Below are 24410 nucleotides of genomic sequence, written 5' to 3'. Positions count from 1 at the left end.
ACATTTATGCAGTGATTCACCACTTTTTTATTGCTACATTTATATAAATATTGAAACTTCAATGTTTACATGCTCTTAAACAGATGTTTTCCAGTGCCCTTCCTTAGTTATGCAGAGATACAAGTCTGAGATGTATCATAAGCTAATACTCTTGTTTGTACATACATTATCCAGATGCACATGTTGAAGAATAAGTTACAAATTGTAAAGTAATGTGTCAGAAAATAGAAAAGTATTAGTATTAACTGCTACCTTGCCTGTTACAACTTCCAGAATATAACAATATACTGTACCAGAATCGGCTATGTGGACACCAATGATTCATTTAAACTGCATTATTGTAAAGAGGATTTCTTTTAGATAAAAAGGGGCTTGCAATGTTCCATGGTCTTGTAAGCTTGATTTTTGCATGAAAGACACTATAACAATGAATGCAGTGCTAATGAGCATTTTTATTTGAATATTTGTCTTGGTATACATTAGTTTGTTTTTAATGCAATGCTCTTTAATTGATGCTGGCGTCAGGTAAAAAAGTAGTACGTATGTTTTGGCCTTTTCAGGTATATACAGTATACACAGTATACAAGTATATACTGTACATACTGTATGTTTTGTCCTTTTCACTATATACACTGTATAACAGTGACTGTGAATTTTGATTCCGTTTTTAACTGTTGTGTAATATACTGTACTATATACTCATAATGGAAAAGGGCTCTATTCAAACTACAAAAAACAGCAACCAGAATACTGTTTCATTTTAATCACTTATCCATATATGAATGACATTTCATGTCAATTTTAAAAGACACTTTATCAGGCATCAGTAACTCAGTATTAAGCAAAACAACATAAGAAAGTTCACAAACAAGGCATTCGTGCCCATCAGGCATGTTTGGTACTGTACATACTGTAGTAGCAAATTGATCCAAGAATCCTATCCAGTTGTTTCCCAAGAAAAGAGTTTCAACTTCAACAGCACAGCTGGATAGCCTGTTCCATACTGCCTCCTTTTCTCATTGTTCTTATATGTATATATTAAATTTCCAATTTCAGCTGTATTGTTTGAAAAACCTTACTCACCATGTGGGAAAAAAATGCATAATTTTATTATATTTCATTAATTTAAGTCCAAGATAAACGTGAAACATGCTTTTGCAAGTCCATTCTGATGTTCATGTACTGTATGTTATCAAATTCTATGGAGTATATGGAGGCATTTAGAAAGGAAATGGTCTGTTTTTTCATTTGAGATGTTGGTCTTGGTTGGAATGACTCAACAACTGCTAGTGGGATCCCTTAATCCCCTGATAGCCTTTGATATCTGCCTATAGTCATAAATATCAAACTCTGTCAGAGGTCTTGTACCCGTGAGTGACATATCCCCATTCTCCAGTCTGCTTACAGTGATGTGCCTGGTTTGAGGGAAACTGCAGCTTTTCGGATAGGTTTTCTAGTCCGATCCTGACAGCATGGAAGGATTCGTCACATCGTTTGACTGTAACTGTCTGTTGCCATAGCAAGAAGTCTCACATCATGGGCTGAACTGCTGTATGGTTTCTCCATCAGCTCCTCATCATCAGACTGGGAAAGAAATACGCTTTAGGAGCATTAAGGCCACAGTACCTACTACCAGCAGAAATTTTCAAAGGTTTTTTTTTCTGAAACATTTTTTAGTTAAAGAAAAAAAAAACATTTCATTGTAATAACCCCAATGCTATATAAGCCAGATTTCCTGTAAGACCTTGCTTTTTGGGGAGTTTTAACAGATGCAGGTCTATCCTTACTTGTTACTGTAATTTTATTTATTACCAAGTTGCTTCCACTTGGATAGTTATTTGCCAGTCTGACATTTCATCTTAAAAAGTAGATTTGAAAAGGCCTGAAGGTACTAGGTTGTCTAGAACGTGGCCTGGGTGTTATGATGTTTGTCCCAGTACAGTAATTAATTGCTTAAGTGAAACAGTTTTTAAACAGTTGGTAATTTATAAATCAACAAAACAAAGGATGTGCAAACAGATAAGAACATCTCCTGCTACAGGCAGAGAAAGCTGAAGACAGAGGTTAAGAATTCATAATAGGATGTACCAAAGGAAAGGTGGAAGAGGTTTGTCTGCCAAAAGCTGACAGAAGTGTCAAGGGACACTAACTGTGATACCCAGGGCATTCTCTTCCTGTGCTCTGCTGTATAGCACGACAGCACGGAAACCTTAGTGAAGCAGCTTTGAAAAGTGGGATTTTTACAAGTCCAAACACTGTTTGGCCTTTGATATTTTTAGCCTTGGAGCCAAATCATCTTTGTTTATCACAGAATAGTATGTCAATACATGCAGTGCAAATACATAGATTCCTTTAACTGCTGTGCTTACATTACAGTTGTCTTCACAATGCCCTCCAAAATTCTAGATACAGTAGTAAGCATTTAAGCAACATTTTAACCTTGCACAGATGCAAAGCACTATTGCACATCTTACTGCCTTTGGTAATACTTTATTGCCCTCTGCTGGTGAACTTAGGAAATGGCAGTGTTAGAAAAGGTTAGAAAGTTATAAAGTTAGAAGGTTACACCTTTAGCCTTTTTCTTCCAAACACATCTTTTTTTTTTTTTACCATTGAATACGGCTGCCATGCCTGGTATTTTTTTGTAATGGGAGACACAAGAAGCTGATGCTGTAGCATATGAGGATGACAGCTTAAAGTCTTTCAAATGTATTGGTCTTCCTTGGTGATAAAATTAGGAAATGCCGAACAAAGAAAAAAGACTTTTAGAACAGTATGTGAAAAAAGTATTATTGTAGTATGGATAAGAAAATGATTGTTAGAAATTCCATGTATATTAAATAGCAACTGCTGAAACTAATTTTCCAGTTTAAATTTGATGACAGCAGTTTTAGGCAAATTACTGTATGCAACTTTCAGGTTTCTCAATGAGACCATTTTGTATACCTCTTATTCTGCAAGAAAACATGGCAAAAAAATCCTTTCTTTATTATATGAGGGGATCTAGGCAGGTTGCAGCTCAAGAACATTGCTCTGTGTAAATTGTACTGATCTGCTGAAGTGTAGCTGATGTGAAAAAGGGTTCGTGTGGCAGTGAAATGAGAGCCCAGGATCAAGGGGCTCTGTTTCCTTTTCCTGTTTGTGCAAATTATTCTGCTGTAGCCAAGGCTCTGGCTTTGAAATCACTTCGATTAAACCAAAGTCATCCCTGCTCGTCTCCAGTTCGGCCTGAAAGAGGCAGTCCTTTCATCTTCCGGGAAGGGCGACACTCAATCCCTTCTGACAGGTTGGTGTGAAAGTGCCGGGGGCAGCAGCTGGGCAGGACGCAGCTTGGACTGGCGCGCTGTCAGATGGGCGCTGTTGCTCTGGCAGAGCCCGCACCTGTTTCAGTCCTCAAGCAGCGCGAGTCTGGAAATCCACTTGCTGCAAGCTCAAGCCCTCTGCCATTTGACTGGCTGCCAGAGCTGTTTCGCCCATCCATCACACAGCTCTTTGTTCAGTCTTTATGGAATCGCGTGTTTTCAGAGGCACCTTTCAATTTTTATCACTTCCTTTTCTTCCCCCGTGAAGAAAAACTCATAAAAGTAAGTGGGGGGTGTGTTCCTCCTTTTTTTGCTGTTCTTTGTAGAACTCTTCATCATGCCTCAGTCTGTTGTGCTTGGAGTATTTAAGGACAAAACCACCGATTTTTATTGCCTTATCTTTTTTTAAAACTTTTGTTTAGAGTTTCTGATCAGCTAAGAACAAATTCATTTCAATTTTGTAGTTTTATATTAGAAATATGTTTCTTTACTAATAATGAACTTGACTTTTGCCTTCTTTCCTGTTTTTCTCATCTATACCAATACTGTATAGTTCATCCTTATCCTTCAATGAGTTACTGGTGAGGTTATTTTGTCAATTTGAGCCACAGTAAAGTTTTTAACTGACTAAGGAAGACAACAGCCCATTGTTATTTAACACTTTAGTCTGACACAGCTATTTATAGTCTTTTCAGTAATATTTGACTTGATTTTTATTTTAAGTTCTCAAAAAGAAGTTTTTGAGTTTAGGTTTGCTTTCCATTAGACGTTTACAGAGAGCGTATAACAACAGTTCGGGAGGAATGGTGGAACCAAGGTCACGGTCACCTCTGCTACTCTGTCTTGTAATTCTCCGTGACATCATGGCCTGAAAAGCTATAAATACCATAGTAAGCTTCTCTCTCCTGCTCACATTCGACTATCTGCAATCCCCCTCGCCCATGTCTCCGCCTTGGCGGCTGCCCTTCGGTTTGTCTCTCTGTAGAGCAGTCCCGATGTTCTCGCCCTACAGACAAGCGGTTGTTCCTCAGAGAAGCAGGGTTAAGCCAAGGTTTCTTATACCCGACACCGGAAAAAACATTCCAAAATGCCTTTTCTTATTGGGTGATGTTATTCCTCATGAACACAGAGAAATGGCAACTGATTTTATCTATACTGTATATATGTATTACTGCAAGAAATAGTGAAACATCTTAAATGATATTTGGAAATCTATTAATTCTAATAATATTAATACAACCTTTTTACCATTTAAGTAATCAGCTTGTAGTGAAAAGTGCTGAAAATGAAGAAGAAACAGCACTGAAGAGTCTCATTTTACTGTATGCCCACCTGGATCTTTCAACATTAAAAATAAGGGTCTGGGTCTCTTGTTTATCCTCACCTTTTTCATTGTGCTTCAGCCGTATAACGTTGGCAGCTGCAAACACATAATAAGGCCAGAAATGATCAAGGCAAGAAGAGCACCAGTCTTGATTCTGGGCTTCATGAGGGTGCACAGTAGCATGACGTTTGGTCGGTTTCATGGTTTCACTAAGAGAGCCATAGCCATCAGCTTTGTCTTTTAATGCTAAAAATGCCGTTGTCTTTGCGTTGTTGCAGGGAGAAAGGGGAATGCCCGGGATGCCTGGGAAACAAGGAGTGAAGGTACTCCACAAGAGTGATCCCTTTCCTTCCCACTCCTGCCCCTGAATCACCTCACCCGTTACATTAACGGTGTCCTGTGTGGCCATCGGAGCCTGGTCTCACCCGTAGACTGACCTGCCATTCCAAATAGAGCTGCATAGAACAGCGGTCAATTGTGAAAGGTTTATCAAGGAAGAATAGTGCGATAATGTTTAGAAACATCCATAATGGGCACCCTGCAATTACAGTCAGAAATTTCATTTAAATAAAATGTTAAATGTATTATATTATTTTATTATTTTGTAATAATTTATTTTATTTTATAATTATTATTGTGGTCATATACATTCTTAATGTATTTGGCCTGTGAAACTACTATAAGTAAAAACAGTGTTGCCTAGCATATCATTAGCAACTACAAAATTAAGAGTAGTAGTAATAATAATAATAATTGCTTGCACTTATGTTTCGCTTTTCTGAACACTCCAATCGAAGCGCTTTACAGGTAATGGGGACTCCCCTCCACCACCACCAAGTTGCAGCATCCACCTGGATGATGTGACAGCAGCCATAACCACACTGTTGAATTGATATTGTTTAATCTAAGATACAGTATCATATTTTACTTGCTTCATTTCATCCAATTCAAATATATTTCTATTGTTCTGAAAAGTTAAGCAAGTGCATTATGGTAAAATTGTTTAACTCTAAAGAGCACAATAGACGTGTCAGTATTAGAGCTTATCAGCTCCTATTTGTTTAGTTCTGAATCTTCAGGTCATAGAAATATTGATACAGTCCAAATGGGTGAGATCAGGCTTCATCACCAAGGATCAACAGAAGTATTCCTTTCAGTAAATTCCTTAATGTTCCCTCCTTGGTATTGTCTCTGACCTTCAAATCCTCTTGCAAAAGGAATTATCCCCCTTATTTCCCAGGATTCTGTAAATTATCTTCATATCTGGAAAAACTATCTAGGGCTCTATTATTTGCGTTGTTCTCACAGTATAATCACAGGCATGTTCCCTGGGCTATTCTATCTGTTACAAGCTTATTGCACTTTACATAAAGATAAGGTATAATTTCACTAATGAGAATGGCAATTATGAACATGAAGCTACTCTGGTTGTACACAAGACCAAATTGATAATATTGTGGCAGTTGTTCAAATTTTACATCTGTATTATATTTATAGATTATATAATATATTTTAAATACATATATATTATATATCTGATTTTAATATTTAGATTATTATTGTGGGATAACCTTAGAACAATAAAAAAGCTTTGTGAAGTGACCCATTCCTCATAGCTGCTGTAGCAAGACTCCAATAATTTTTCTTCCAAGTACCATTTATTTAATTCATGCAATTCCTATCCTTGTAACTTGTATAAGGATTTACTTGATTATATAATCCCTTGAAAAATTACTGACGGCTAATTTTAATTTCCTGTACACACTTTTTTGCAATAGCTAATAGCTACAAACTACCAGTGATTTGTGAAATATGCTATACAGTATGTACTAGAATTAAAGTTTAAAAGAATTATATTAATTTAAGATGCATAACAGATTCCTCTTTTTTCATTTTTATTTGCCTTAGATTTAGATTTTAGTGTATCTAAATAAAAATAAGAAAGATTTCTATTTTTTTAATTCCATTCTGTATTGTTAAATGTATATAGGTGCTTAATAGGATTATATAGTTTTTAATCATGTGCTTTATATTTCATTATAACCATCATTTTCTGTCTGTAAAAATCCAGTGCATCTTCTTTTATGATCCTTTTACTGCAAGGATGGCAATGAATTACTGAAACACAGTGTGCCTTTTTCCACCTTTTCAGTATCTTGAGTCATTCTCAGAGCTGCTCGCTACATCTATCTTTTGAACTCCCCTGCCCATCGGGAGTCTGTTAAAGGAAAGATACTTGCAGGAATCCTGGCCAAACCCAGTCCTGAAGAGCCACAATCCAGCAGGTTTTAAGGACAACCCTCAAATCGACAAATTGTAAATTGTTGTATAACTTATATCAAAATGTGTGTTTCATCTTCTTAATTTGGTCTAATTAGGTTTAAGAATAAATTGACATGAAATACCAACACCATATAGCTCTCAGGGACCATAGCTGGCCAGTTCTTTCTTAACTGAATATGTTACTAAATTGATCAAAGTGCTCCAAGACTTTACAACTTGGTCATTGAAGGGGGACCTACTGTATAAGATCGTCTGGACTGTGTTTCTCCATGACCAGGGTTTGCCACCCCTGCACTAGAAAATCCAATAGAGAACAATTTAAATATAAGCACACTAAGTTATGAACTGCAAATTACACATATATGCTTACTTTAATCATAAGGATTAAATAGTATAGTCCTCAATTAAACCATTTTGATTAAATGTGGTCTCAGTTAGCTCAATTAATTAAATGAATGCAAACAGTGTATGGGATTCTGGTTGTGCAGTTCCTCTGCTATGACCTTGAGTCCTCAGTAGCAGCTGTGGCAGTAGATCGTTCATGGTGAGCATGTGTATCTAACCTGTCTGCAGATTACAATTTAAGTGGAGGGAGGACAGAGCTAATGGCAGCATGGACTAAGGCACCAGCATGTGTCAGTGGAGTTTAAAGGAACCCATTCTTCTGGCTAATTGGGCAAGACAAACAAAGAGTACTTGCTTGAAGGATCGGTTATAGCTGAAGTTATCCAGAGTGGTTAAAAAGATGTTTTAAAGAACTATACTGAAATATTTGCAAATATAATTTTTTTCGGGCAGTATATTTTTTATATATCAAAATGTTCCGTTGTTTTCTAAGTATAAAAACAGGAATGAACATTTCCCAAATGCGGGGCTCACACGTACTTCAGAATTATTTGAGCCAATTCTTGGTGGAACTCCTTGAATTTATATTGAAATTAATTTGGACATCTCCTGTTAACATTCTTCACTTGGCAATTATTGTAGTTGTCAGTTTAAATCAATGCACATTGATTGCCTCATTAAAAGGAAACAGACTGTATAAAACAAGAACATACTGTAGCATAAGTATACTGATTTCACTTGTTAGAACATCAGCAATCTGTGAGCACATTCCCTGATTTGTTTTAATGTAGCCTGCTCTTGACACCTCGAAACAGCTCAGCATGCTAATGTACACTATTGGTACTAACATTGTGATTTCTTGATGTTTTTTTTCTATTAAACACATAGTGTAGGCATGCATTTCTCTGAGGAAAACTATTCTGTGTGTAATGAGAGGTGTTTTAATGTAATTTGGCATGTGGTGCAGGTTATTAAAATAGCTCATTCATCTTGTGAAAGGACTCCTAATTAGTCGATTACTTCCATGCAGCAGTGTTTCTACTTCAAGGCTCATTTCTCCTTTCTTTGATGTTTCTTTTCTCTCCTTTTCTATCCTCTTTCTCTTAACGTTCTCCATTCAGGGAGAGCCAGGTTTTTCTGGAGCACCTGGAAGTAAGGTAAAGTCCTAATCCTGACTATGGAGAAAGTTAAAATGTTTATCGGATTAACGATCAGATTAATTATCCTGTTAAACTAAATCTAAGTCAAGATCTGAGTCTTAAATACAGTACAATCCTTGGTAAATACCGGCAAAGCAAAACTGTGTTTGGAATAATGGAAGCTTGGCTATGCAGCGCCTTAATGGTGCAATATCTGGCCACATAATTTTGGTAAATATTGTAGCATATGCAGGAAATTTGTGTTTTATACTTGGTGTTCCCTACAGTTAGCTTTTTCACACAATAGAGCAACACCGTGTGGGTTTTTAACTGGAGGTGTTATTTTGTCTGGCAAGCTAACTCCCATGGAGGTTATTCTGCAATTTAAAGTACTGTTGCCTATTCATTAGCTGTCTTGCAGGTGTGTAATTTGGCTTGTGAATCGGGGTTTTAGGATCAAGGAAAACTGGTCTGCAGCTTTGGAAGCCTTGAAAAACTGTGATTTTGCACATGAAAATGTTAAAACAGAGGAATTTTCCTTGAGCTATCTCGGCCCCACCCACATTACTATAATACCCCAAAAACTCTGATGCAGCTGGGAATCTTTTGGTAACTGCAACAGCCTTCCAGTTCCCTTTTTTTAATTCTGAAAGTCCAAAATCAGCATAAACTGTAAATGGGGTAGGTGTTTGTTTCAGGCTTACAATATATATTATCTTACAATATAGGGAAATATAATTTGATATATACTGTACTTGCAGCTCATGGGATTTATGAAGAATAATGGGGGGGACACATATATTAAATATACATTAAACAAGCTCAGTCATCTGAATTTAAATAATTTAATTAATTAAAATAACGAGTTGAGAACTATTCTCAGATTAAATGGAGTAACTATGTTTTCCCTCCTATGTGTAAAGGGTCAAGCTGGAATCCCTGGTATTCCTGGCAAGAGAGGTTATAGGGTAGGACGCTTGGTGTGGGCATGATGTTTGCCACGCACTGCATGCACATGTTTTCATTGTTGTACCCACATCCCAATCAACACTGCATGAAAGCCATGCTTCATAAATCAGTGTAGTCACTATGCCCAGATAAGTGTACCATTTCAATAATGACCTCTGTATGTCTCCATTTTAAGTGTTAAATGTCAAGTTCATCATCTCACCCTGACACTGAAGCAATCTGAAGTGCTGAAGACCAGCATTTTCCTTGCAGTATCCATATTTCAATAGATACCTCCTTTCACTTTAGTTAGCTTCTTCTATGATCTGTAATTGCATGAAAATAAAATTCAAAGAAGAGATGATCTTCTGATCATGTCACGTGCCTCCTCAATAAGGTTTCCTGTGTTGTGGTGAGGCAAATTGGTTAATATCTGCCAAGCTGTTGTGCCATTCCTTGTGGGTTTCCTGCCAAGCTGAGAAACTCAGTTGCATGGCCTCTTCTTGCCAAGATTTTAAAGCTGTTTCATTGGAGACCTGTTTCAAACCCATGTTTTATGATATTCGACACTGTGCAACAAAGAGCCACGGCATTGCTCAAACATCCCCAGATGTAAAATATTCTCCATTTAATTTAACTGTTACCACGATAATCATGTACCTGCCTTTTATTGATTACATAGGAAATTGCTTCTGAAATATTTAGTTTGGTTGGCTTGTTGTTGTTTTCTGGGATTGGATTTGAGCTCACCGATTCAAATTCTAAATATGTACGTGATTAATCTTAATGTATATCATGTATCAACAGATGGCAGTAAGTTCTGCGAGATCCTTTGGAGAATAAGATACTGCACTTCTGAAAAGATGATTGGTCAGGTGGTAATTTAAACACCAGGAAGCAGAGGCTGGTTGAGGCTAGTTTGTGGTTTGGGGACAGAGAACAGATCTTGTGTGCAAACTCTTCAGGGGGAAGCTACCGTACCAACCAGGAACTATGAATTTTGAGAAAAGGCTTGTTGGGAGGTTGATGAGCAGATTTGCAGCCTGCGTATGAATATTTAGGGGACTACTTCCTCACCTCTCAAAACTTACAGTTCCATCTTTAGTCACTTTCTTCCCTTCTTTTGTGAATTTGCACACAGAGGATCTGATCTCCAGATGGCAAATCCTCTGATTCCTGCTTTTTAAATGATCACCTGACCAATCATCTTCTCAGAAGTGGTCAGGTGACCACGGGCGGGATGCTCAAATCCCCCACTGGATTATGGGGAATGTAGTCCAGATAAGGATCTCCTTCTTGTTTGGTAGTTCTGCCATCTTACTGTATGTAACAAAGAACTTGTTTGTAATTTTCTTCTTCCTGTTCTTCTTTACTAAAAGGTTCATATACACATATGATATCTTATTGATTATCTACTTTATACATGCTTGCCAGAAAACACATTTTAATAGGATCTGATCAATTTCCAAAATATTTGCAGTCTGAAGTGGGAAACTGAAATGGTTTGTTGGTTTGTTATTTTTAAGAAGAGGCAATTCTTGCCTCCAAGTTAACTCGACATTTTCACATTTATAAGTTGGATAAATTTTCTTACAAAATCTGTTAAGAAACTATCAAATAATATGGAGTAATTTGGCATCTTTTCCATGTAAGTACAGTCCAGAGACATGCTGTCCTGGTGCAATGCAATTAGCATATGTTAATGGCCACCCATGCATACCGTATGTGCCCCACAATGTATTGGCATTCCATTCAAACTCCCTCCTGCCTCCCAATACCTGCTGGTAGTCCAACTCACATGCAGCTCTCTAAGGATAAGACTGAAAACAGATGAATGTATGAGTTCATACAGTACGTCTATATGAATCCTTTATAATAGACAGTCTTAATGCTTTAGAAAATGTACAACAATTATCTGATATCCGACTCCCAGTATGTGATACATCTCTTCCCAAACCCTGATGCGGTTATTTTGTTCTCATGGAAAATGTCATAATGACTTTTATGCAAGAGAAAAAGTCATTCCGTGTTTTCCTTTAAAACTAAAAGCAGGGCAGGGTAGACTGCATTTTATTTTATAACATTCAATGGAAGTGCTCTTGAGTGCAACTTTAATTGCACACTAGATAAGGAATCCAGTCAAATGTGGGAGTGGACTAAGAAGAAAGAAGACAATGTATTTAGTTGATATATTCAATTCTGGAAGCATAAAGTAAATGTTCAATAATCATTACAAAATTTTCATATAGATTGAAACATCTTTCTACACTGACCTAAGGCAGGGGTTTTTGATATTGTATATGAATATATAGTAGATGTATTACCTTCAATTCTTTCTCTCTGAATTTCGCACAGGGGGAAAAGGGTGACCCTGGCACAGCAGCTGATGGAATGAAAGGGGAGTCAGGTCCTCCGGGACCACAGGGCCCTGAAGGGCCTAAGGTATGTGCTGTAGTTTTGTTTCGCTTAGTTTTACTAGTTCGCTTTACTATCACAGAGACACAAAACTCAGGGACTGCTGTACAGCACAGTTTAAAGGTATAATCTTGAAGAAGTAAAAGTAACTGGTAACCTTGTTATAAATGATTTTATAAGACCGTGCTAATCAGTATTTAGAATGGGAACTCAATAGAAGACATCACCGCCCTACTGGGGGGAGTTGTAAAGTCATAGCATTAGTACAGTGATGGAGGGCACAGTATGCTAATCCAAGGATGCAAGTATTTTCTGATCATTTTTTATCATAAATCCCAGTAAAACACTAAGGATACTAACTGTTTTCTGTAACATAGAAAGAATAATTATATAGTGACCACAGAAGCAGCACACACCTGACATTGTACCTTATTTCTAGGGTGATAAAGGAGACCAGGGATCTAAGGTGAGTGCTTCTCTGATATGATTGCCTTCACAGTGTTTTGGTTCTATGGAATGAGCTGCATGATTAATGTACTGTAAATGTTTAGACCATACTGTATCTTAAAGAAACTTTCAACAAAGAATAAAGGAGATTTACCTCTACTTGACCTACTAACTTAGTAAATAGGGGGACTCATGACATTCATAAATGCTTAGATTTGAATCATGCTTTTCATAAATGATAAAACAGGCTTTTTAAAAAAAGATTTAAGAAGCCCACTGATTTTTCTATGTTAATGTATATTAGTATCTATATTAGTAATCTATATTAGTGTATGAGCCCAGTTCAAGTTTTGCTTCCATGGAAAGTCACAGTTCAGGATATGGGTTTGAGGGCATTTGTTTAATGTAATTGGGTACATCTGAGTGGTCCTGGAGGATGATATGCTGGTGAGCTATGATTCTGCCAACATAAGCTTATTTAACGGTCGCATTGGTGCAGTGGTTGAGTCAGATACAGTCCATTACTCCTTTAAAGCCCCTAAAAATAAAAGTCCAAATTTCAGCCAATAACTTGGACAAATCTGTGATATACTGTAAATATATTTTAGCTGTCTTAATTGAGAATCGAGGAATGTAACTTTGGCACAGAAATATTGAACCTTGGAGACAGGATGAAAAACTTTTTATAAACGCATTTTTGGTAAAAACTGAATATTTTTGTTATCATGTTAATTTAGCAAGTATTAAAATGAATTCAGACACACAAGAATGTTTAATGACTTTTCTGCATCTCACTTATTACTTTTAGGGTGAAAATGGATCAGAGGGACCATCTGGACCAAGAGTAAGTGTGATCTGTGTTTTGTTACTACTGGCCGTGTTGTTTTAGTACTTCTTTTGCCTGGCACTTAAATACATCCGGGAGGCAGGATAACACTACTCTTACATTCTGTTTTCACATGCTGCAGGAACTACGTTACCAACAGTATAAAATATAAGTCATTCCTACTGTTATGTGCCCAGCCATTGGAGTTATAAACTAAAAGTAATCATTACAAGATTGATCCATGCCAGTCACAGGGGCAATTAAAAATAAATGGCACCAAGTAACTTATTGCATTTGCCTTTTACAATTAGAAATAGTAAAAGAGCAGATGTTGGTTAAGGCAGGGATAAAGAGGGATAATATTCAGGACACTGCTGTGATATTAGACAGTCTGCACATTGTGCTCTATTTACGCCATTCAGGGACTAAACATGATTAAAGCTACCAGTATTTAATTTACTTTGTAAGGTAAGAAAAGACAGCTAAATCCAATTCAAAGATATTCGACGTAAGGAACAGCTAACAGCTTTTAAAACCAATTAGTGATTTCTGCGACTCTGCTGCTCCACAGGGTCCTCCAGGTCAGAAGGGGGAGCCTGGGAAATCAGAAAGCTTTGACTACAATGGAAACTTCAATGAGAAGCTGCAGGTAGGTGTATAAAATCTACCTAATACACAAAAAGTGACCTTGCTTCAAACACTTTAAGTTTGCACTATCAAAATTGGTGAACCTGTGATCAAAGTAACAGTGAAATTAATTAGAATTTTAAAGTATTATTACAATATGGTGGTAGTTTTTCAATTATTATTCTTGCAAGCTTTTTTTATCTTTTTCCAAAAGATACAGCCTGTACCATAGATGGTATGAATGCAATGTAATTTCATTGCTGCCTATGAGATAATCCCAATTATCTCATTCAAAGATTCAAAATCTGGCTTTAATAGAACTGAAGTAACATATTGGAAGTTTCAAAACAGCATTTACAGCTAAGAACACTTTAAAGTGATCAGTTGGGCCTGTTATTGAATTTGTGTCACACAAAGCTAAAATTGGGCATTTTAGCTTTGTGTGACACAAAGCTAAAATGGTTTTCTTTGAGAATAAACATGATGGAAAAGTAGTATTTATTATAGTTCTAGTTTCACAGTGATAAACACGATTTAATTTCATCCACCTAACAGGATAAAAGTAATGTAATATAATCACAGGATAAATGTGTATTCTTGGTGTTGTTCTTGTTTAATGCAGCATCCGTGCATTATAGTGGATATTTAAAAATAGGACATGGATCTTCTGTACTATTATAACAACCCGAAAACTGATTGTAACCCACATTGTACTGGGGATGCATCCAACCCACAAAACCTTAATAGCAGCAGAGTACTTTAAACCCTGGTTATGATTTGATTAAACATGATACAGTGCATAAAATCTTTAAATTTACCCTGAAAAGTCTTGAGGTATTTTATAAAAAATACCTCAATAGTGTCAACAGCTGCAAGTTCTAATATTTTAGCTCAATGATTTATGGAATGATATTTGAGGTTTCACTTATTCTGGAAGATGTGGAACAATTTAACCATGATTAGTTAAACAGTTGAATGTCTGAAACGAAAGACCCATCAGCTGTCAAAAAACACACTTAAATTTGTCCAGTTCCCTTAATTTGAACAAATTACTTGCATAATGGATCAACAGGAGCTCGTAATCTTTAAAAAAAGGTAATGCAAGTTGACTTAGAGAATAAGACAAACTGTATTTGGTCTTTTTTGGGACCAGAGTTGGAAATCTGTGGTATATGATTAACTTTGTTTGTATATTTTTACAATATATGGATCTACAAACATATTTTCTGGCACTTAACCAAATAGTTTTGGATCTGGAGCAATCTATCTTGGGTTAACCACAGTCAAATAAACTAAAATCACTAAAACTAAAAATCACATGTTTCATGCTGTGAGGTCTTTGCAATGTTTGAAGCCTACATTTTATTGGGTTTTAGGGTCCTCCTGGTCCCCCAGGGCCTCCAGGATCCCCAGGTGTGAAGGTAAGGGAGCAGACCTTTTTATATAAAGCGTTGAATTATTTTTTATGTTAATATGTTTAAAGGTACATGTTTATATAGTTAAAATGTATTAAGATGTTCAGTATTCTCAGGATAAAGTTCCTCTTAAAAAATAATGCTCATTTACAGGTGAGTAAATGTGTGACTGGATTAAAAGTTGGTTAATAGAATACAGTATAGATGAATGCTCAAATTGTGGGAATTAGTTGGTGTCAAGATCACAGGTATCTGTACGAGGACACTGCATTTCCTAATATAGGTCTAGATTCTGGTATAGTTTGGAAACTAGTTAAGTTTGCAGACAGCACCAAATTGGGACAAAAAACTCTTTAGAAGCAACAAATGAAATTCATTTTTTAATAAAATTAAAATGAAAAGATTGTGAAAGCATCTAGCAGTAGCAGTAGCATCTATAAGTAGGTAGCAAAAACAATATTTACAATATATACAATGCAAAACAATGAGCTAGAAAAGACTACTTATGAAAAAGAGTGTTTATGCTTATGAAGATACATCTTCCTGACAAAGTGGGAGAACATTAAAAAAGGCAAGCAATATAGATAGTTAACAATTGAAATCAAGTAATGATGTGTGAGAATTGCACAATGTGCTAGATCTTATTTAGACAATTGTATACGATGTTAGTCTCCACATTAATTAAAGATATTAGCTTCAAATCAGTCCAGAGAAGAGCAACCACATATATTCCTCCTGTGCTTAAAGGAATTTCCTACACTGATGGTCTACAAAAATGGAACTTCTAGTTTTGAACTATGAAAATACTATGGGTCGAATCAGAATCCTCAAAGGTAGTGACAAAGTTAACCCGGTGGACTTCTTCAGATTAGTAAACACAGTAAAACACCAAGAAGAGAACATACAGTAAATGGAAACTATGAGGAAGTGCATTTAATACCAGGAACAGAAATCACGTACTATACTTTTTTCTTTACTAGAGTTAGGACCACTTGCGGAGTTGTGGCAGTAGGTACTGTATGAAACTGTCCTGCTGGGTTGTCACTGCCCTGCCACATTACCGTGTTGCAGTTGTGGATCAATTAACTGCCAAATGGCTAAATAAAAAAAGTAAAAAATATATATTGAATTTTTTTCAGTTTTTAAATATATGACCTATCAAAGGATTACAGTAACAAGCACCTGAAATTGATGAGACGTTATATGCATTTCAATTTAATGTAAGCCTAATTCTTAAGCACGTACTGTATTAACAGAGCACTTAACCTATCAGCACAGACTGTGTAGTTCTCTCCCACAGCCCAGATTTACATGTTTTTAAAACAGCCTGTTTTAAAGATCTTGTGTTGTTACAGGGTGAAGTAGGATTACCTGGCCCACCGGGTCTTGATGGTGAAAAGGTAATTAACATTCACTGTGAAGCACTGTTACTATCTTGCCCTTCTCTACCTGGCTATCTGAATCTGTGACTTTGAAAAATCCTCACCAAATAGACGCAGACTTAACAAAATAATTTCAAAATTTGACTTCTCTCTATTGAAAAGTAATTAAATGTCCTTTGAAATTATGAGTAAGAAATAATTTCACCGGTTGGGAAATTAAAGGGGAAATTTAGATAGGTCAGAGGTAGGTGCCTGAGGTGAATGTGTTAGCCAAGACCTCTCAGTTAACGCACATATAACTCCGAACAGGGCTGCAGGGTCATTAATGACTCCATATAGAAGGAATCCTGGTTCAACATCTCATCCAAAGGATGGAACTCCATACAGCACAGATTCCCCAGTCATCATACGGAGAGGAGTGTACCACTGCTGCTCCACCAACACCACTTTCATCAGCAGCCTGTTTTCCTTGAGTTTATACACTGCATAGGATGGTAGCATTGGCCTGCAGCCTGTGCTGTTCCTGATCATCTTTGTCTGTGTCCCAGGGCCCCCGAGGGAAACCAGGAGATCCGGGGCCCGTGGGGCCTGCAGGCCCTGAGGGCCCTAAGGGAGAGAGTGGACTCCTGGGCTTCCCTGGACCTAAAGGAGAGAAAGGAGAGACAGGCCCCGCTGGATCGCCAGTGAGTGAATAAAAGCACAGCGCTCTGGGTTTGAAATGCTGTACAAAGCATTCTGCAGCAAAGACATACACCTCAATGTTTAATCTTTGTGAGATTTATTGGTTAGTTTGCTCCTCGTGTGCTACTAACTTAAAATCAGGGCAGAAGTGTAGGCTTTGTCGTAGGAAGATGTGAGAGATATGTAGTTTGAAAAAACAAATACTGTACAGTACAGTTTACAAAATCAGTTTCATAACCAGATGCTATTTTTTGGCTATGGTCATACAGTGAACACCACATTGATCTTATTTGTGCCACAAGCAGGTGAGCAAAGTGGTTTTGGTGGTGATCGGCTTCAATGTAACAACATTCCCTTCTGTGTTCGCTTTCAGGGACATCAGACAGTGTCTGAAGCACTAAGCCTGAGAAGTAGGATAATCTTATTTGGCGGATTGCCTGAAGCAGTTAGAGTATGATGTAGGAAAGCAGGGTCTGTACAGCCAATATGTACATCTCCCTACCTTAAAATGTAGGACTTCTCATAGTATTAATTGTGTTTGCTCTCTGTTCTACAGAGATTTTTTTTTAATGACAAGAAAAGAGTTAGAAAACAATTTGACAACAGGACTAGGTTCAGTTTAACGTTTATTTAAAATTATTTTTGAACGTTTATACACTTCAATTCATGACACAAAGATTTGTCTTTATTGTTTTAGGGTTTGGATGGTCCCACTGGAGAGAAAGGGGATGCTGGTCCACCAGGTCCAATAGGATTGTCGGGCTCACTGGTATACCCCATACTTTGTTCTATATTCATTTGCTTTTTACATGGGATTATGCTTTATGGGTGGTTACACAGTTTGTCAGTTTCATTGTGAACACCAGTAGTTATCCAGTATTGGCTGCTAAGAAACCCGTCACAGAAACTTGAGAAAGGGCTCTACCCAACAGTCCAAGTTCACTTTGCAGTTCTTGATCTTGAGATCCTTAGAAACATAATGAAGGTTAGGTGGAACTGAAATCTATCATTACAGGCCTCATTACAGGAAAAAAAAAGTTTAAGCATGTCAGCTGTATGAATTTTCCAAGACTAAATACAGATTTAATTGGGGTTATTTGAGGTCTAAGTGACCGATCTCAGGTTCAATTCTTAACATACTGTATTCAACAACTCTGCAGAGCCCGAAGCCATGCGATCAACAGTGCATGCTTTAAATGAACAGGCAGACCTTAATTGCACACTGGCAAATAAAAGGAATGAATAAAATGCACAATATTTCAGTTATGGAGTCCTCTTCCTCATCTTCAAAATCTTTTAAAGGGACAGGGCAGGGAAAGGGGAGAGAGAAGTGGGATGGAAGAGAGCACAAGCAACAAAATGTGAGAAATTTTGAAATCAAGGAAAAATGAGACTAAATCCAAGGGGAAGTGTTAAAGGCCGCAATCTCTTAACTAAAAAGGAATTAAAATAGAGAAAAAATAGGAATAGCCCACCGATAAGTGCATGGAGAATTTGTGAATATGAAGTTTTTCTTGCATAAGAGTTTCGAAGGACAAACAGAGAGATCGGTGTTGGAGGTAAAATAGTGGATTATCTGCCTGGTGAGGTCATACTGTAGCTCTGGCATTTTCCATAAAAGTCAGGCAGTCTTATTCCTCAAAAGGGAATTTTCTGCATAAATATATATTTGGATCCATGTATAAAGTACAGTACCTGGATAGTATTTATATTGACCTCATATTACAAATTGAAATATTTGAATATAAAAGTGTACTTTTATCCCAATCCCAAAGATTGTTGACTTGCAAAATATTTTGAAAGTTTTGTATCATGTTTGGAGTATTTATAGTTTCACCAATTGGTTTTGCCATATTTGACCAAATCTGTAGCCAGATTTTTTCTAGTTTTATAAGCTCAGAAAGACTGGGCCTAGTTAGTACTGGGATGGGAGATATATAAAAGGAAAATCAGGCTTCTGTCGTATGTGGTGAAGATGGACCATATTTTCACCTGTAACTGTGGACACTGTAGGACTGTAGGACACTGTAAGGGACTTGTACCGGAAGTCTTTTCACCTGGGTTTCTCTGATTCAGGGTCAAAAAGGTGAATCTGGCCAGAAAGGGGAGAAGGGAGATATGGTAAGGAATACTTTTAAGACATATGAAAAACACGAGAGACATTTCAAAAAGTTATCTACAGATACTGTCTATGTAAATTCTGTCAAATCCTATCGCAGTATTTATGCCAAACAAATTACACAAATACAGTACCTCTAAAATAGTACTAATTCAGTATGCAGCATGTTTGGTGTATTAAAAAGAAATTGAAAAAGTATGTATGATCGGTATTTACGTAAATATTTATAAATTTCATCCCAGAAATCCAAGCCCTGCATATTTTATGAGCATCCAATATGAGCATGAACTGCTTTTTGCAAAAGATGGACAAGTGAAAATTCAGGCAGACAGCAAAAAAATGTCAGACTTTGGTAATGAAAATGCTTTAGCTTTTCTCATAACAGCAGTTTCTTTGACATCGTTTTACAGATATGATTATCATGATTGTTGTGTGTTTTAGGTCTCTGGACCTCCTGGGCCCCCAGGAGTTCAAGGACCAGTTGGCCCTGCGGTGAGTACAGTTCTCCTTCCCTCTCCTGGTATAGAGCAGAACAAGGCCAATACACTGAGGGTCTTTTAAACCAATTCCTCACTGATGTACTACTTTTCACAAAATGCTGACTGTTCCTTCTCAAACAGTCTGAGGAAAGTAATCTTGCTTTTTGAGCCCAATTGCTTGAAAATCTTTTTACCTTAAAACCCAGAAAGGCTGGTTCAAGAGGAATTCTCTATATTATCCTGTTTACTATTGAGATAGCAAGGTTCTAGTGTCAGAAATGCATCAAAGTGTGAAGTCCTGCAGTAAACGGAGATCTGTCTATAGGGTCATTGTCAGTAAGTGACTGCTGCACCCCCCCATATGAAAATTGCTTTGGAATCTTTTGAGATGGGAAAGTGATATTTAAATGCAAACAACGTCTACTTTTTGTTATTGCACAGATGCGTTAAACCTGGCATGTTGGTTTACAGTAGGAAAGCTGCTTAAACAAAAATAGCCCACCTAGACTATAAACTGTGGCTGTTACAATACTGTTTACTACAAAGAAAAGAAGGTGTTTTCTCAATGATGTATGTATGTAATAATAATGCTAAGCACAGACAGATTGTAAAAGTCCACCGATAGTCTTCTCAGTTGTAGTAATTTCTATGACATTTGCCTTCATAAGCCACTGAAATACAGTACCTAATTTGCTGAGTGCTAAGATGAGCAGATCCCGTTGCTGGGAGATGCAATATGTTTTGACATGTGAAAAATAATTCTGGAACAGTGCTAAATGCGATTCTTGCATACTGTATTAGCCTTTCTCATTTCTGTGTTATGCTTTTCAGGGACCTCCTGGACTGTCAGGGCCAAAGGTAAGTGTTACAGAAAAGGTGCCTTGCAAGTGATTAGCACTTTGAATTCAATGAATTTGAGTCCATACCACTTACAAGAGAATCACACTGAAATCTAACTTTCATTTCATCCAAGCCCAGTTACTAAACTGGTTTAATTAACATTTTACATGGCACTCAAAATTCAAAATATAAGCCAGCCAAGAACATTTTTGTTCTTGATCTAGATCTCTAGAAGGCAATGAAGATGATTTAAAATGTTAAATGTAGCAATTCAATTAAATGGTTCTAATAATTATTCAGAACAGAAGTTACAATTAAACCCAGATTATTTTGAAGGCTTGAGTTTGATACTCCTTGTTTTCAGTTAATAGAGTAAGAAGTAGTGAATAAGAACTTACAGATCACATGTATGAGCGAGTCTGTTCTTCCTTCCTGAATTGTAGAGGGATCCAAATATAAAGAAAGTGCTAGACAGGGAACTATGGGAACAATGGGTTGTACAAAGGTGAAAAGTGAACCACAATATAGGACAAAATATATAAATGGACATTTTTGACAATTATGCTGAGTAAGAGGAGACACAGCTGTGAAACATCGTTAACTAAACACAGAGAAATGAAACAGGAAAATCATTGCGTTTCTGTCCTCTCAGGGGGAGCCAGGCATTGATGGCACCAAGGGAGTTAAGGGAGATGTGGGACAAAAGGGAGATAAAGGAGACAGAGGGCCTCTCGGACTGCCTGTGAGTATTTGCACACCATGCTCCGAGTTTCTTTAAGGGTTTCCTAGGTCCTGGGTTTCCATGAGAGTTTTTTATTGACTTATTATTTCCTTTTGGTTAAGCAATTAATTCAGATGAATACTTCAGTCATGGACCTCAAAAATGGTTTTCAAGTTTCATTCTGAACAAACTAAAACAATCTTATACAACAAAAACAATGATCTCACAATATTACAGTAAATCTGGACAATATTTAGGTTTTTTAACTCTCCTTCCAAATAGCTTTGACTCTACTGATAACTGTGTAATAATTAATAGGTATTATAGTGCTTTTTCACATTTTTCAGTGTAGTCTGTTATTAGAAAATGCATCTTTTTCTTTCAAATACGTTATGCCCTACTTGTGCTGTACAAGATTTGAAGTCTGAAATATTTATAAGTTATGTATAAGAGGCTATTAGCAAGTGTATTATTTCAGTATAGTACATGAATTTGACTGAGATATACAGTAGATGGGTATTCAATCCCATTGAAATCAGATGATGGATTGTTTTTGTGTTCAGTTACATTAACACTGCACATACTGCCTGGTGTTTTTGTGATTGTAACTTTACTAAGACGCATGGGTCAATTGCAGTAAAACTTGCCTTTCATATGCAAGCCCTAAAGCAAACCTCAATCCTTATTAGGAGATGGGGCCAATGCAGAAACGTCTCATAATTCAGTACTTTGGACCAGTTTTTCTAAGCTGGTCTATTATTGCAAATTTACACCTTCTGAATCAGTTTTCAGTCCTAAACAATTTAAGGATAAAGATTAAAGTTTACTTTACAAGTACTATGAGTTTACCGAACTGATGTAACTGAGTTGCAGGTAGGGTTTTAAAAGAAATGTGTCTTTCATACTGTTTTTATTTTCCAATTAGACATAAAAGAGTACAACCTATAGGTGTAGAATGTAATATAACAGAGGAATTATAGTTATCATAATTTTTAACATATACAAATATGCACATATTCGTTTCTGTGGGGTCTAATAATATAATAGCATGCTGTTTCCAGAGATTCCAGAGAAATGTCTTCATAACTTTTTAATCCCTGTGGTGTAACTGGTCGTTATTAAAAACACAGTCACATTGTTAAGGGCACAGTGACTCCTTTTAAGCCCTGTATCTTTTTTGGCAAAAAGATTTGTCTACATACAGATACAGTTTATTTTATACTCAGTGGTCTGTCCAACACATTTTAGCTCTGTGGTTTTCTTGACTGAAATTTACAACAAATGAGTGTTATGGAAGTTGTGTTTCTGAGTAAATGAAAATAGTTTTCTGTGATAGCTACAGTATAAGCTATAATACAAAATTAACTCTGTCAAAATGCCAGACCTCTACAGGTTCACAGAAAGACAAGCTCCTGTATACGTACTTTCTGTATCTCAGTAAGTACTTAGTCACATGCTGAAGAACTCATGAGGTTGTAGTTGTTACATGAAATATACTAATCTCATATATTCACACATATTTCCACTGTGTACTATGTATTATGTATAAAAGATTACACATGCTACTCTGGCCAAGTCTCATAGTGAAGCTGTCTGTCTTTTTCTCAACATCAAAACATTTAGGAAAACATTCCTAATTTTCTAATGAACATATTAAAAAGGAGTTACTGTTACCTCATCACCACTCAACACCATCACCTTTCATCAATACCTGTTTTTTTTGTTCAGTTTTGTTGTTTGTTTTTTTTAAAAAGGCATATGTCCCTGAGTCACTGCTTCACTCACTCCCTTTCCCCCTCCCTCCCCTCATCTTTTCTCTCTGCTTTAACTATTTACACATTGTCCAGGGTGCTCATGGTTTAGACGGCAGGCCTGGCCCAGTGGTGAGTGGCATGCATCCAGTACCCATCACTCCTCTTCTCCTGTCCCTACCGCCTGCCCGGCTGCCTGCCTGCTTCCTCCCAAGCTTGTGTCTGTGCCTCCCGTCTAAAAAACAGCCCTGTTTAGGCACTACCTCTGGGTTTACCTACAGTTCATGATTCTTCTCCAGTGGCTGATGTAAATGGGGTGATATTCACACTGAGCATTATGGATGGTTTTGTTTTACACTACACAGAAACAAGTATCTTTATTTAGTGTCTACATCTTGTCTATTTGTGGAATGTGGAACAAATACTGTATATACACCATGAGCTGTTTTTAAACTGGGCAGAAAACTTACTCAGTCCTGCTTCATTCAAAGGACTAGGTTAAAAATCTGAAATATTATGTAGCGTATCCATGTCCTCCAATGCAAAATTATAATATAAAGTACTGCAGTATTCTCAGAATGAAGTATTGGTTTACCAGTCCCAGTAAGGATGCATTTTACAACAGGTTGTTCTTCCGCTTGTGCTGAAAAGAGGACTTCTGAGATGTGCCTAAACAGGGACTTCCCTCCTTCGAATGTCAGAAGCATAAAGCTTTGTGTACGACACCGTGATTCCATGTCAATGGAGCATGCTGGGTTACGGATGCATGTCCATACACCCAAGGAAAAAATTAAAACAAAGAAAATGCTGCAAGAATTAAGGTGAAAAGGAGCAAACTGCAAATTACATTTTCTAGGTCCACAGACTTTTCCATCAATGTCTTTTTTTTTGGATAAGGATCATCATGCTGTTTGCATGATATAATTGCAAGTCAATATCAGGAAGAAAACCATCAGAATAATCCTATTTCTTTTTTCCATGGTTTTTGGAATTTAAAATAAATACTGGCTGTGGACCTATTGTATGATTTTATAATAATTTTATCTGTCCTTCTTTTTCAATTTTGTTTGTGTTGAGAATGACTGTGGCTTTGATAACAGTGAGCTGTAATATTCCCCTTATTTTCTAGGGTCTTCTAGGGCCAGCCGGAGTTCCAGGGCCAGCAGGACCAAAGGGAGAGAGGGTGAGTACTTTTGGGGTGCAAGTTTAGCCTAATTGTTATTTCATGTTCCACAAGCAGACTGAGGAAATAAGTGGAAATTTGTTAAAGGCAGAGGCTTCTGTAATACAGTACATGTATTGTACATATACTTTAGGTACAGAATAAATTGCTGAAAAAAGATTGTGGACGCTAATACCCTGAGGT

General features: G+C 36.9%; 1 protein-coding gene across 1 annotated transcript in view; it reads left to right on the top strand.

The window, feature by feature from the left end:
* Window positions 1-24410, top strand: part of col13a1 (collagen, type XIII, alpha 1) — a 69005-nt gene that overhangs the window by 32106 nt on the left and 12489 nt on the right. Inside the window, exons 18-34 of the mRNA XM_088635437.1 lie at window positions 4905-4949; window positions 8376-8411; window positions 9317-9361; window positions 11697-11783; window positions 12196-12222; window positions 13012-13047; window positions 13601-13678; window positions 15033-15077; window positions 16427-16471; window positions 17002-17136; window positions 17832-17903; window positions 19211-19255; window positions 19695-19745; window positions 20564-20590; window positions 21225-21314; window positions 23141-23176; window positions 24174-24227. Of these exons, the coding sequence (XP_088491563.1) occupies window positions 4905-4949; window positions 8376-8411; window positions 9317-9361; window positions 11697-11783; window positions 12196-12222; window positions 13012-13047; window positions 13601-13678; window positions 15033-15077; window positions 16427-16471; window positions 17002-17136; window positions 17832-17903; window positions 19211-19255; window positions 19695-19745; window positions 20564-20590; window positions 21225-21314; window positions 23141-23176; window positions 24174-24227 (954 nt within the window). The remainder of the gene's footprint in view (window positions 1-4904; window positions 4950-8375; window positions 8412-9316; window positions 9362-11696; window positions 11784-12195; window positions 12223-13011; window positions 13048-13600; window positions 13679-15032; window positions 15078-16426; window positions 16472-17001; window positions 17137-17831; window positions 17904-19210; window positions 19256-19694; window positions 19746-20563; window positions 20591-21224; window positions 21315-23140; window positions 23177-24173; window positions 24228-24410) is intronic.

This window comes from Lepisosteus platostomus, chromosome 6 (genome assembly GCF_059453375.1).
Source record: "Lepisosteus platostomus isolate fLepPlt1 chromosome 6, fLepPlt1.hap1, whole genome shotgun sequence".
Taxonomy (NCBI): domain Eukaryota; kingdom Metazoa; phylum Chordata; class Actinopteri; order Semionotiformes; family Lepisosteidae; genus Lepisosteus; species Lepisosteus platostomus.
The sequence above is the reverse complement of the archived record's forward strand: the minus strand, read 5'-3'. Positions and strand labels throughout refer to the sequence as shown.